General features: G+C 64.8%; 2 protein-coding genes across 9 annotated transcripts in view; both read right to left on the minus strand.

Moving 5' to 3' along the window:
- The window catches only part of MROH1 (maestro heat like repeat family member 1), an 87,889-nt gene extending 79,790 nt beyond the window's left edge, over positions 1-8,099 (minus strand). For 6 of the 8 annotated variants that reach the window (XM_080639603.1, XM_080639607.1, XM_080639601.1 and 3 more), the window contains exons 1-6: positions 8,034-8,099; positions 6,031-6,336; positions 4,129-4,274; positions 3,601-3,732; positions 2,907-3,069; positions 1,473-1,571 (exon numbers count right to left, since the gene is read on the minus strand). In XM_080639603.1, the coding sequence (XP_080495729.1) occupies positions 1,473-1,571; positions 2,907-3,069; positions 3,601-3,732; positions 4,129-4,274; positions 6,031-6,052 (562 nt within the window). In that variant the 5' untranslated portion in view covers positions 6,053-6,336; positions 8,034-8,099. The remainder of the gene's footprint in view (positions 1-1,472; positions 1,572-2,906; positions 3,070-3,600; positions 3,733-4,128; positions 4,275-6,030; positions 6,337-8,033) is intronic. The other 2 variants (XM_080639604.1, XM_080639605.1) reach the window with 2 other exon arrangements.
- A 1,003-nt stretch (positions 8,100-9,102) lies between these two features.
- Positions 9,103-11,660, minus strand: HGH1 (HGH1 homolog; the record flags this gene model as incomplete). The annotated part of the gene is made up of 6 exons (XM_080609776.1): positions 9,103-9,521; positions 9,787-9,909; positions 10,330-10,421; positions 10,493-10,591; positions 10,993-11,093; positions 11,161-11,660. 6 exons carry the CDS (start codon positions 11,658-11,660, stop codon positions 9,333-9,335), a joined length of 1,104 nt encoding a protein of 367 aa, XP_080465902.1. The 3' UTR covers positions 9,103-9,332.
- Between the last annotated feature and the right edge of the window lie 718 nt (positions 11,661-12,378).

Raw genomic sequence — 12,378 nt, forward strand, 5'->3', positions numbered from 1 at the left:
CAGCCCAAGGCCGGGTGGGTGCAGGGCAAGGGGCAACGTTCACAGAACCCCAGCCTGGTTTGGGTTGAAGGGACCTTAAAGCTCCTCCAGCTCCAACCCCTGCCACGGGCAGGGACCCCTTCCACTGGAGCAGGGCGCTCCAAGCCCCTGTGTCCAACCTGGCCTTGAGCACTGCCAGGGATGGGGCAGCCACAGCTTCTCCCTTCAACCCCTTCAGTGTCCCAGCACCCTCCTGGGAAAGAACTTCCCAACATCCCATCAACTCTTCCCTCTCCCAGTTAGAGCTATTCCTCCTCCTCCCATCCCTGCCTCCCTTGTCCCAGGCCCCTCTCCAGGTTCCCTGCAGCCCCTTTAGGCTCTGGAGCTGCTCTCAGGTCTCCCCTTCCCGCAGCAGAGGGGCAGGATCCCCTCCCTGCGCTGCTGCTCCCGCTCTGGGCTGCACCCAGCACACGGGGGGGTTCTGGGCTCAAGCGCTCCCTGAAGCCGGCTCCTGGGGAGCTTCTCCTCCCCCAGCACCCCGGGTCCTGCTCCTCAGGCTCCAGCCCCTCTGCCCCAGCCTGGGTCTGTGCTGGGGTTGCCCCGAGCCAGGGCCAGGACCTTGCCCTTGGCCTGGTTGAGCCCCAGGAGGTTCCGACCTCTCCAGGCTGTGCATTCCCTCCGGACCCCAGCCCTTCCCTCCGGTGTCACTGCACCAGTAGCCTGGGCCCAGCACTGGCCCCCTGGGTACCGATGAGCCCCCAGGGCTCTGTGGATGCTCTCAGTGCACATCTCACCAGTGACCAAGCACCGAGCCACCAGGACCGCCCCCATGGCCTGGTGCTGGTGAATCCGCTCCGGCTGGAGCCCCAGGGCCACCCAGCACCACAGGGGCTGGTTTCCATCCATGCTGGTGCTGCTCCTTCGGCACTGAGCCTCGGAGGAAGCCCAGGCTGGAGGCGGGGGCCATGAGGACGCCCTGTGCCCTCCCACCAGCCCTCACAAGTGTCACCTCCCGAGACTGCCCCATTCCAGAAGTGATCTGGACAAGAGCTGAGCTGGCACCACCACATCCCGGCTTCCTCGCGATTCCCATCAGGAATAACGCTTCCCAAGGGGCTAGGCTCACTTCAGCAAAGGGACAGGCTGGGTGATGAGAGGGTCTCCTGTAGCACATCCCTCCTTCCCCATCAGGTCACCTCGGCCTGAGCCGGGACGGCTCCGCAGCATCCCTGCCCTGTTCAGCAGGGGAGGAAGTGAAGGGCACCAGCACCCCCTGGGCTATGCAATGGAGTGACCGGGATCAGGTAGGAGATGGGGAAGGGCTTGGCTGGATCCCAGTGACCTAGAGCTGGTAACCCAGCATTCCTGGAGCCAGGCTCCTCCCAGGCATCCCTCCGAGCCAGCATTCCCATTGCCATCCACACTCCCTCCTTCTCCAGGGAAAGGAACAAGCTTCCCAGAGCACATCCGAAATCGGGGCAGAAGAACCTTACCATAGCAGAAGACAGACTTCATGTGGTCCTGCTTGGCCATTCCCAGCATGGGCAGCATCGTCCCGAGGATGGAGTTGAGGAAAGGCACCATTCCAAACACTGGGAAGGAAGCGGGAGAGGCTCACTGAGCACACACTGGGACAGGAGCTGTTCTGCAGGGCCCTGGGCCCAAAGGAATGCCAGCACCGTGCAGGCAGGAGCCCAACTGTGCCATGCAGGAGAGGCCAACAGCCCTGGAGAGTCCTTCTGAGATGGCTGGAGACAAGAGCCCAGGCTGGGAATGCACAGGGAGTCCTGGAATGGGTCGGGATGAAGGGAGCTTAAAGCTCCTCCAGCTCCAGCCCCTGCCACGGGCAGGGACCCCTTCCACTGGAGCAGGGTGCTCCAAGCCCCTGTGTCCAACCTGGCCTTGAGCACTGCAGGGATGGGGCAGCCACAGCTTCTCCCTTCAACCCCTTCAGGGTCCCAGCACCCTCATGGGGAAGAACTTCCCAAGATCCCATCAACTCTTCCCTGTTCCAGTTGGAGCCGTTCCCCCTCCTCCCATCCCTGCCTCCCTTGTCCCAAGCCCCTCTCCAGGTTTCCTGCAGCCCCTTTAGGCTCTGGAGCTGCTCTCAGGTCTCCCCTTCAGGAGCCTTCTCTTCTCCAGGCTGACCCAGCCCAGCTCTCTCAGCCTGGCTCCAGGGCAGAGCTGCTCCAGCCCTCATAGCAGCTCCATGGCCTCCTCTGGCCTCTCTCCAGCAGCTCCAGGTCCCTCTGGTGCTGTGGGCTCCAGAATTCCCCAAGGATGAGGCCAGCAGCTCCAGCAGCCTTTTAGTAGGAGCACGTTGAGGAGCTCAGCCGAGCTCCAGGCACTGCCAGAGGGCTCAGCTCTGCTGTCCCCAGGCATTGCCGGCTACGTTCCCAGGGTCCCCTCTCCCATCCAGGCCCAGCTGGGCACAGAGCACCTCATCCCTCCATCCCGCCTGGAGCGAGCGTCTCCTTCAGCTGCTGCAGGGGCAGGGATGAGCCCCAGCACCCGGGGGCAGGGATGAGGCCTCCACCGTGGGTTTCCTTTCTCCCTACGGCACCGCTGGAGCCCCCCACTTCCAGAGCCGCTGGGAATGCCCAGTGCAAGACGAGCCAAGATGTGCTCATGGTGCTGCTCGTCCTCCCCCAGGAGCCCTACACGAGGGGCTGCCCCATTGCCCCATCCAGGGCTGAATCCCAGCAGCATCCCGGGAAGAGCAGCCCGGAGGAGAGCAGCGTTTTCCAAACCTCCTCCCAACACGAGCTCCCCACAGCCCGGCCTTCCCCTTCCCACACCCCATCTCTCAGGAGGAGACGAGGAGGAGAAGCAGGAGGGATGGCTCAGCACACGGAGCTCATGGGGACAACGGGATCCACAGCACCCGGAGCGGCCACCATGCAGCGGGTGGCAGGTCCCTGCCTCACCGTTGGACACGGAGAGGTTGGCAAAGGTCTGCAGGACGAAGTAGTGGGGCAGGATTCCCGGCTGGAACTTGGTGAGCACCTCCTCCATCACCTTGTTGATGAAGCGCTGCCCCACAGCCACCAGGACGCTGCTGGCTGCCTGCTGCCAGTCCCGGATCACCTCCTGTGCGCAGGGAGGAACCCAGCTCAGGACACACTGCGGCAGACACAGCCCCGCCGGGAGCCTCTTCTGCTCCAGGAAATCATGGAGCCATGGAAGGGGATGGGATGGAAGAGGCCTGGATGCTCTCCTCCAGCTCCTACCCCCTGCCACGGGCAGGGACACCTTCCACTGGAGCAGCTTGCTCCAAGCCAGCATCTTTCCCCTGCATGGACCTGCAGCCCCTCAAAGCTCTGCCTCTTCCCACTCTAACTCCCACCAGCCCCCCCAGGTCCCTTTCAGCACCCACATTACATCCAGTGGGTATGGGAGCTGTGCTGGAAGGAACCATCAGCCAAATCACCCTCATCTCCCCCCAGAGAGGGCAACATCGCCCATCCCATGGTCCCTCCACCATCCCAAGGGCTTTCCTCTGTGAAAGGGGACCCATAACAGCTACACTGGGGCAGCCCAAACCCACAGCATTCACCGGGATGAGTAGAAAGAACCCAGCCAAGAGCAGCAACAGGAGGAGCAGCAGCTCCCAGGTCCTACCTTTGACTTGGTCATCTCGCTGGAGGCCAGGAAGATGACCACCTTCGCTGTGCTTTTGTCCAGGAGGGCGATGTTGTTCTTCACCACGGTCTCCATCGCCTTCAGGATGATCACCCGGTGCGGGTAGGCCAGCTGAAGGGGAGGGAGAGCATCCAGGTCACTGTTGCCACCTCCACCACGCAGGGAAAGGCAATGACTTGGGCCACCACCGACTGCTTTGACCCCCATTTCTCATCCACAGATGGGTGATGGAGCCATGGAATGGGTTGGGATGAAGGGAGCTTAAAGCTACTCCAGCTCCAGCCCCTGCCCCGGGCAGGGACCCCTTCCACTGGAGCAGGGTGCTCCAAGTCCCTGTGTCTACCCTGGCCTTGAGCACTGCAGGGATGGGGCAGCCGCAGCTCCACTGTTTCACCAGTGCCCGGACCAGGGCTCAGGGAGCTGATCCCCCCCAGCCCCTCATGGGCAGATCCCACCGGATCCGTGCCGCGCCGGCGCCATTCCCTCGCCGCGGGGCAGGACCCGCACCTTGTCGTGCTGCCGCAGGTACTCATCACAGCAGTGCAGGATCTCCTCGGGCTCCGACGCGCCCAGGGAGCAGAGCGCGTTGTAGATCTGCTCCTGCACCTGCGGGGCCTTGTCCGTCGTGGCGTCCATCAGCGTCGTGGCGAGCCCTGAGCAAGGGGACGGGGGTCACAAACACCCCGAGCACCGCTGGGACACAGGGAGCAGGCAGAGCCCCCACGCGGTGACATCCACCCTACCCTGAGCCATGGATGCAGCCCCATCGAGCTCCATTGAGCTCCACTGACCTCCACCATCCCCTGCGGGTCCTCCTCAACCAGCACCAAGCAAACCCTTCTCCAGGCTCTGCACCCAAGGTCACGCTGCCCACAGCACCCCCCTATGTGCCAAGGGCTCATTCCCCATCACCCCTCAAACCAGGCCGATCCCTTCACAGATCTGTTCCCTGCAGACCTATGGACCCCCCTCAGCATCACTCCAAGGGGAACCTGGCTCTAGGATTTATCACACTGAGGTTTTAGAGCAGGGCTGGCACCGCCTGAGGAGCCCTGGGGACCTACACAGGCAGACACAGCAGGAGACCCACCACGGGCATGTCTTGGAGGGGCTGGAGAAGTCCCATGGCCATCGGGCTCAACCCCAGCACTGGATGAAGCTCCCTGAGGGTGAACAGACACCATCATGGAACCATGGAATTGGTTGGGTTGGAGGGACCTTAAAGTGGCTCCAGCTCCAACCCCTGCCACGGGCAGGGACCCCTTCCACTGGAGCAGGGTGCTCCAAGCCCCTGTGTCCAACCTGGCCTTGAGCACTGCAGGGATGGGGCAGCCACAGCTTCTCCCTTCAACCCCTGCCAGGGTCCCAGCACCCTCCTGGGGAAGAACTTCCCAAGATCCCATCAACTCTTCCCTCTTCCAGTCAGAGCCGTTCCTCCTCCTCCCATCCCTGCCTCCCTTGTCCCAAGCCCCTCTCCAGGTTCCCTGCAGCCCCTTTAGGCACTGGAGCTGCTCTCAGGTCTCCCCTTCAGGAGCCTTCTCTTGTCCAGGCTGCCCCAGCCCAGCTCTCCCAGCCTGGCTCCAGGGCAGAGCTGCTCCAGCCCTCACAGCAGCACAAGGCTCCAACCCAGTTAAATCCATTCAAGGAGGAAGGTTCCAGCTGCAGTTAATTCCCTGTTTTGTAACCAGAGCATTCCCTAAAGGCTGCTCAAGAGCCTGTGTCAAGGGTGAGAACTGAAACAACCCCATTTGGAGTCCTTATTGGCAAAGCCAATTCCACACTGCTGGAGACGAGCAGAAGCGCTGCTTCCTCCTGGGTTAGACCCTACAGCAGCTCCAGAGCCTAAAGGGGCTGCAGGAAACCTGGAGAGGGGCCTGGGACAAGGGAAGCAGGGATGGGATGAGGAGGAATGGCTTTAACCTGCCAGCAGTGACACTGGGATGGGATCTGGACTGGGGGGGGATCATTTTCCATGCGGGGCTGTGGAGTTTTTCTGCCACAATCACGTTGGCACCCACGTGAGCTGGTGCTGGGGGATCCCTGCTCCCATCCCTCTTCCTATGGCTTAATGAATGGTTTAATGAAACCACTCAATTATTCCCTTATTAAAATGACCTACAGCAGAGCATCTGTATGGGAGCGGCCGGGATACAGGCTGGGAATCCCAGGGGGCTGCACCACTTTAACCATGCAGGGACCACAGAGGCTCCTGCCAGGTGCTGCACGGATATGGCCTGGGATCAATTCCTAGCGCAGGGAATGGCCGGGATGGAAAACTGCTCCCTCCTCCCATCCCCACCCACAGGAGCTCCGGCTCCACCATGGAGCGCAGCTCCCCCAGGGCACTTTCCCAATGGAGAAGGTTCCCACCCAGCTCCATCCCAGCCGGATGCAGCCACCGGTACTCACGCTTGATGCGGGACTCCATCATGCTCCGCGTCCGCAGCTTCCCCACCAGCAGCAGGAAGTCGGCAGCTCCCTCGGGATCGATCCCGGCAGTCCCTGGGGAACCTATCTTCAACCGGTGCCACACGGTGCTCAGGAGAAGCAGGGTTGTGGGGCTGGGGGGGTCAGCAGGGGCAGCCCCACAGCTCCAGGTCCCAGAGGCCGGCGGGCAGCAGGTGTGGTGCTTCCATCCGTGCCCAGGCCCTAGGGAGGCGGGAGGTGGCCGGAGCGCATCCCGGAGCAGCTCCCCAGCACGTCTGCCCCTGGAGCCTGCACGGGGGAGGATGCTTCCATCAGGAGAACTTGTGGAGCTCACACATGGTGGGAACTGCTCATCCCAATGGCAGCACCGAGACCCAGCGCGGGGTGATGGCCACGGGTGGCTGCTGACCATGGGTGGGTGATGGCCACGGGTGGGTGATGGCCCCAGGTGGGTGATGACCACGGGTGGCCGCTGACCATAGGTGGGTGATGACCATGGGTGGGTGATGACCATGGGTGGGCAATGCCCCATCACTGAGCCCCTCACACTGTAGGAGCTGGGGGTGCCCACCCAATGGTTGGCTCCCAACCCATGAGGAAACGGGAGGAGGAGAAGTTCCCAGCACCCATGAGGCCGGGACCTGGCTCAGTCCCCATCACCCAGCTCAGTCCCCATCACCCAGCTCAGCCCCCATCACCCAGCTCAGCCCCCATCACCCGGCTCAGTCCCCATCACCCGGCTCAGTCCCCATCACCCAGCTCAGTCCCCATCACCCGGCTCAGTCCCCATCACCCGGCTCAGCCCCCTTCACCCCCCAGCTCCAGCCCAGGCAGGTGCTTGGTAAAGGAAGGTCTGGGGGGGACGTTGAAGAGGTTCCCCACTGACCCCTCGTGGCTCTACCTACGAGGCCTTTCCCAGCGCGGGCAGGGCAGGCAGCTGCGCCCAAAGCGGTCAAGATGTTGGTCAAAGGGTTGGCCAAAGGGTTGGACAAGGGGTTAGTTAAGAGGTTGGCCAACAGCTTGGTCAAGGGGTGGCCAAGAGGCTGGCCAAGAGGGTGACCAAGGGATTGGACAAGGAGATGGACAAGGGGATGTTCAAGGGGTTGGGCAAGGGGGTAGTTAAGAGGTTGGCCAAGAGGTTGGTCAAGAGCATGGCCAAAGGGGTGGACAAGGAGGTGGTTAAGAGGGTGGCCAAGGGATTGGACAAGCGGTTGGCCAAGAGGCTGGTCAAGAGGTTGGCCAAGGGGATGGCCAAAGGGGTGGACAAGGAGGTGGTTAAGAGGGTGGACAAGGGATTGGCCAATGGGTTGGACAAGAGGTTGGCCAAGGGGATGGACAAAGGGGTGGTCAGGAGGTAGGACAAGAGGCTGGCCAGGTGTAGGCCAAGGGGCTGGCCAAGAGGTTGGTCAAGAGGATGCCCAAGAGGTTGGCCAAGGGATTGAACAAGGGCTTGGACAAAGGGGTGGCCAAGGGGTTGGCCATGAGGTTGGACAAGAGGGTGGCCAAGGGGTTGGTTATGAGGGTGGCCAAGTGTTGGCCAAGGGGTTGACTATGAGGGTGGCCAAGGGGTTGACCTTGCCCAAGCACGTTTCCCTCCCTTTCCGACCAAGGCCACACCATGGCTGCAGGCACTTCCCTGCCTTCCCATAGGGATAAACGGACCCAGGACATGAATTCCACCCCCGGGGGGGGGTGTCCCATTAACACGCATTAATCTTCACCCCAGCATCCATTCCCAATGCGGGCTCCTTACCCCAATAGAGCGACATAGCGAGAGCCCCAAACGGGGGGGTACCACACCGGGACACCGAACCGGGACACGGATCCATCGGCCTCACCCCCCCACGCCCCTCCCACAACGGGTCACCGGTAGCTCCGGTTATGGAGCGGCAGCACCGGGGCCTGTGCCCGCCCCATCGCGGTTTAACCCCCCCCAATGGACGTTCCCGTTCCCATTCTCCCCCCACACCGGGACCCGCACTCACCGGGACCGGGACGCGCTCAGTGGCCGGCGCCGCTTCCGGGTGCGCTGACCACGCCCCTTTACGTAGCCACGCCCACTGCGTACGGTGTAGTGCCGTTCAGGTCCGCCAGGGAGCGCTGGTGGCGAGGTTCCCGTGCCACCAGCGCTCCCTGGCGGACCTGAACGGCACTACACCCGTGCGGGACTGGAGGGGTATAGGGGGCTATAGGGGGTTCCCCGAGCATGGGGATGGCACAACCAGGTGGGGACCCCCACCTATATGGGTACTACAGTGGGGAACCCCCCCTTATGTGGGTCCCGCAATGGGCACCCCCAGCCAACAGCTTCCATAGCCCTCAAGCGGACCCCAACTCATGTAGTCCTCAAGGGGACCCCCCAGACAGCTCTGACCCCCACCCAGGGGTGTCCTACAATGGGGACCCTTACCCAAGGGAGTCCTACAGGCGCTGACCCCCATGGGGACCCCTACTCGGGGACAGCCATGGTCTCGAATGGGACCCTCACCCATGTGGGTACTACAGTAGGGACCCCCACCCAGGGGCACCCCACAGACAAGGACCCACATAAAGGGGTATCCTGCAAATGGGGACCCCCCCCCCCTTGTGGGTTCCACAGTGGAGACCCCACCCAGTGGTGTCCCATAGATGGGGACCCCCACCCAGTCTCCCCTGGTTCCTGGGGTGCCCTGATATGGGGGGAATCTCTTCCCCCAGCTCTTGGCATGCCCCAAGGTGGGTCCTACCATGGGTGCTGAGCCCCAAGGGCAGCGTGGATGTGGGGGCCACTTTGGGGCACACAGCTCTTCCTGGATGCTCACAGGGCCTGGCTGAGCCCCCCACACCACACATCCCCTCTACCCCACATGGACCCCACTCCACCCTGACCCCAGCAAACAGCATTCACTGGGGACCCCATCCCACATGGGGTGTCCTACACACAGGGTGCTGCTTCTTGGACCCCAGCTCCCTCCTATGGAGCCCACCAGAGCTGTGGGGCACAGCCAGACCCCATGGGGCTGCTGGGGGTGGTAAGGGGGGGTGAGGGACATCACAAGGGGCTTCACAGTGGGCTGGGGCTGGAAACATTTTATTCCTCAAGGCACGTTGTGTGGGTCCAGATGTGGGCCAGGCAGGGGGTCCAGCCCCACAGCACTGGGCAGGAGGCACCGGCCCCTTCCTGACCCCGAGCACCACATTCCAGCCTCACCCCATTGGAGGTGGCAAAGGGGGGGGCCTGCCCGCAGAACCCCAAAGGTGGGTCCCAGGCTGTCACCCCAGGGGGTGCTGAGGGTGACCCAGTGTCACCGGGAGGGTCCCTCGTGGTTCGAGCCTTGTGGCTCCGGCTCCTGCTCCCGGTCCTGCTCCTGCTCCCACCACTGCTGCTCCTCTTCCTCCCGGTCCAGGCGCTGGAGCTGCTGCTCCACCTCCTCCGGGATGTTCACCTCCAGCAGGTTCTCCATGCCCGCGGGTGGCTCGTCCCCAATCAGCACCTATGGAACAGAGGAGGAGGAAGGCTCAGGAAGTGGGAGGAAGGCTCCAGGAGGATGAATGGGTGAGGAAGAGGAAGGCTTCAGGAAAGGGGCCAGGAGGAGGAAGGCTCCAGGTGGCAGAGCAGGAGGAAGGAACTGGGAAGGGGGGTGCTCAGGAGGTAGGCTCTGGGAAGGGGGCAGGCGAGGGGGATGAGGAGTGGGAGGAAGGCTCCAGGCATGGGGCCAAGGCAGAGGAAGGCTCGGGGCGTGCAGAGCCGCACCTCACCTGCAGCAGGCGCTCGCAGGCCGCCCGCACCCTGGGGTGCTGCTCCCAGCCGTGCAGCTCCCGCAGCACCACGTAGGTGCCCATGTCCCGCACCCGGCGCCGCCCGGGCCCCGTGGCCGTGAGCTGTGGGGAGAAGCCAGCGCTGGGTGAGCAGGAAGGAACCCCTGCACCCAGCCCCATGCCCAGCCCCACACCCAGCCCTGCCCCACCGCGTCTGTGTCTCCGGGGTCACCCATCACCACCCAGCCCCTTCCTCCTCCTCCCCACCAGGCCCTCCCCATCCCATCCTTCGTCCCTCTGGAAGCTCCAGCATCACCCATGGCTGTGCCATGGGCTCGCTCGGCCCCATCACCCAGAACACTGCTGGTGACCATGGGCAGGATTTGGCCACCACAGCAGCACTCAGTACACTGCACTGGTCTGGCCTGGTTTCCAACCGGCTTCAGTGCCAGGCTGGGTCCACCACCTCCCCATGAGGATCCACCACCTCCCTGGAGCACCTTCTCCCTTGGCCCCACCTGGTTCCACACCAGAGGAACCCACCAACATGATGGCTTCCAGCAGCATCCTCCTAATGTCGGGCTCCTCCTCGCGCTGCTTGTCCTGGGGCAGGTACTGCAGGTCCGGGGGCAGCCCTGGGGACAGGCTCCCTCAGTGGGTGACACTGGGCCCCCCCGGCACCCCCACCACCCCGGCACCCACTTACGCTCCATGTCGTGCTCAGGGAGGTCCTCTGGCCCGGCCAGCGGCAGCAGCAGGAAGGGCAGGATGTCCACAGCCTCGCTCAGCAGCCACTCGTGGTGCTCTGGGAATGGCTGGGTCAGAGGAGCCACCGTGGCCACGGCCCTGCCTGGGCTCTGTGAGGGTGGACATCGCTCCGGGACGGGGGGGACGAGGCGGCTCCTCCGCGGCCATGGCCCCACAGAGCCCACCAGGGTGAGGGCAGCAGGAACCGGCAGCACCGCAGGGACAGGGCATGGCCACAGGGTGAGAGCAGGGGCTCTGGGTGAGCTCCAGGGTGAGGGCAGGAGAGCCCAGCAGGGCTCCAGGATAAGGGCAGGAGGCGCTGGGTGAGGGCAGGGGCCCCAGGTGAGGGTAAGAGACCCCGGCAGCGCCCCAAGGTGAGGGCAGGGGGGCCCAGCACAGCCCCAGGGTGAGGGCAGGGCCCCGGCAGCCGCTCCGTGGTCCGCGGGGCCGGGCTCTCACCGTGCTCGAAGCAGCAGTTCCGGAGCGCGCCCACGATGCCGCGGCGGTGCTCGGTGGAGTCCCGGTACTGCGTGAAGGGCAGGAGCCGCTGCACCGCGCACCTGCGGGCGGGGCGGTCACACCGGGCCGGGGACACCGCCCCGAGCCCGCCCCCGCCCGCGGCCGTACCGGGAGCGGTCCAGGAGCCGGCGGCGCCCCTCGGGGACCTGGCTGAGGTTACAGAGCAGCGGCCCCAGCTCCGGCGGCGGCCGGGTCTGCGCCAGCGCCTGCAGCAGCGCGTCCCAGCGGGAGCCGAGCGCCCGCAGCACGGCCCGCGCCGCGCCGCGCTCCCGGCTCAGGTTGGCCAGGAGCCCGCAGACCGGCCCGTCCGGCAGCAGCGGCAGCAGAGCGGGCACCGCGGGCAGCAGCGCCCCGCGGGCCGCCGCCTCGGCGGACACGTTGAGCAGGCAGCGCCGCGCAGCCCGGGCGGGCTCCGCGCCGGGCCCCGCCGCCAGCGCCAGCAGCGCCTCCAGCAGCGCGGGCTGCCCCGCCAGCAGCCGCCGCCCCGCCGCGGAGCCCGACAGAGCCAGTGCCGCTTCAGCCGCGCCTGCTCGGGCCGCAGAGCCCGCGGCCGGGCCCAGCAGCGCTGCCAGCGCCGTAACGGCCTCCGCCTCCTCCGCGGCCGCCATCTTGGAACGGAGGGCGTCTCCTGGCAACGGGAGCTACAGCCAATGGGCGCTAAGAGGGCGGTCCCGCGGGAGAGGATGGACCAATCGGATGCGGGAGAGTGGGCAAAGGGGAGGGGCAGGAGGAGAATGGGATTCTGGGAAGGGATGTACAAGAGAAGACACACGAGGCCACGCCCCCAGACCACGCCCATAGCTAGACCACGCCCCCTGCGCTTCGGAGCCTCCGGGTCCTAGTGCGGGTGGGCTGATGGCGGGTAGGACAGGGGTGCCCATGGCGGCAGCAGCGGCCGGTCCACACCCGGCTCTTCCTCGGCGGGATGAAGGTCGGAGCAGCCCCAGCTCCAGCACATCACCGGGGAGCATCCGGAACCTGCTGGGCCATGTGTCCTGCCATGGGGCCCCTTGCCCAGGCCTTGGAGCGGCCAAGCCTCCTGTGAGGACCTGGTGCTGACCTGGTGGGGTCCCGGTGCCGGCAGCGGTGCCAGTGGCAGTGCTGGTACCAGTGCCAGAGTTGGGACCATCTCTGGTGCCCGTGGTCCTGGAGCCGGTGCTGGCGGCTGCAGACCGGAGCCCAGGGCACTGTTTGGACCCTGCCATGGTGCCACCTCCTTCACCCAGCACCTCCCCAGCTGCATCCCGAGTGGCACCTCCAAGCCCTGACTGATCCATGGCAATTCCCAGCTCCGTCCTGGCCGGTTCCACAGTGATGCCAAACCCA

The sequence above is a fragment of the Psittacula echo genome, assembly GCF_963264785.1.
Source record: "Psittacula echo genome assembly, chromosome: 2".
Lineage (NCBI taxonomy): Eukaryota > Metazoa > Chordata > Aves > Psittaciformes > Psittacidae > Psittacula > Psittacula echo.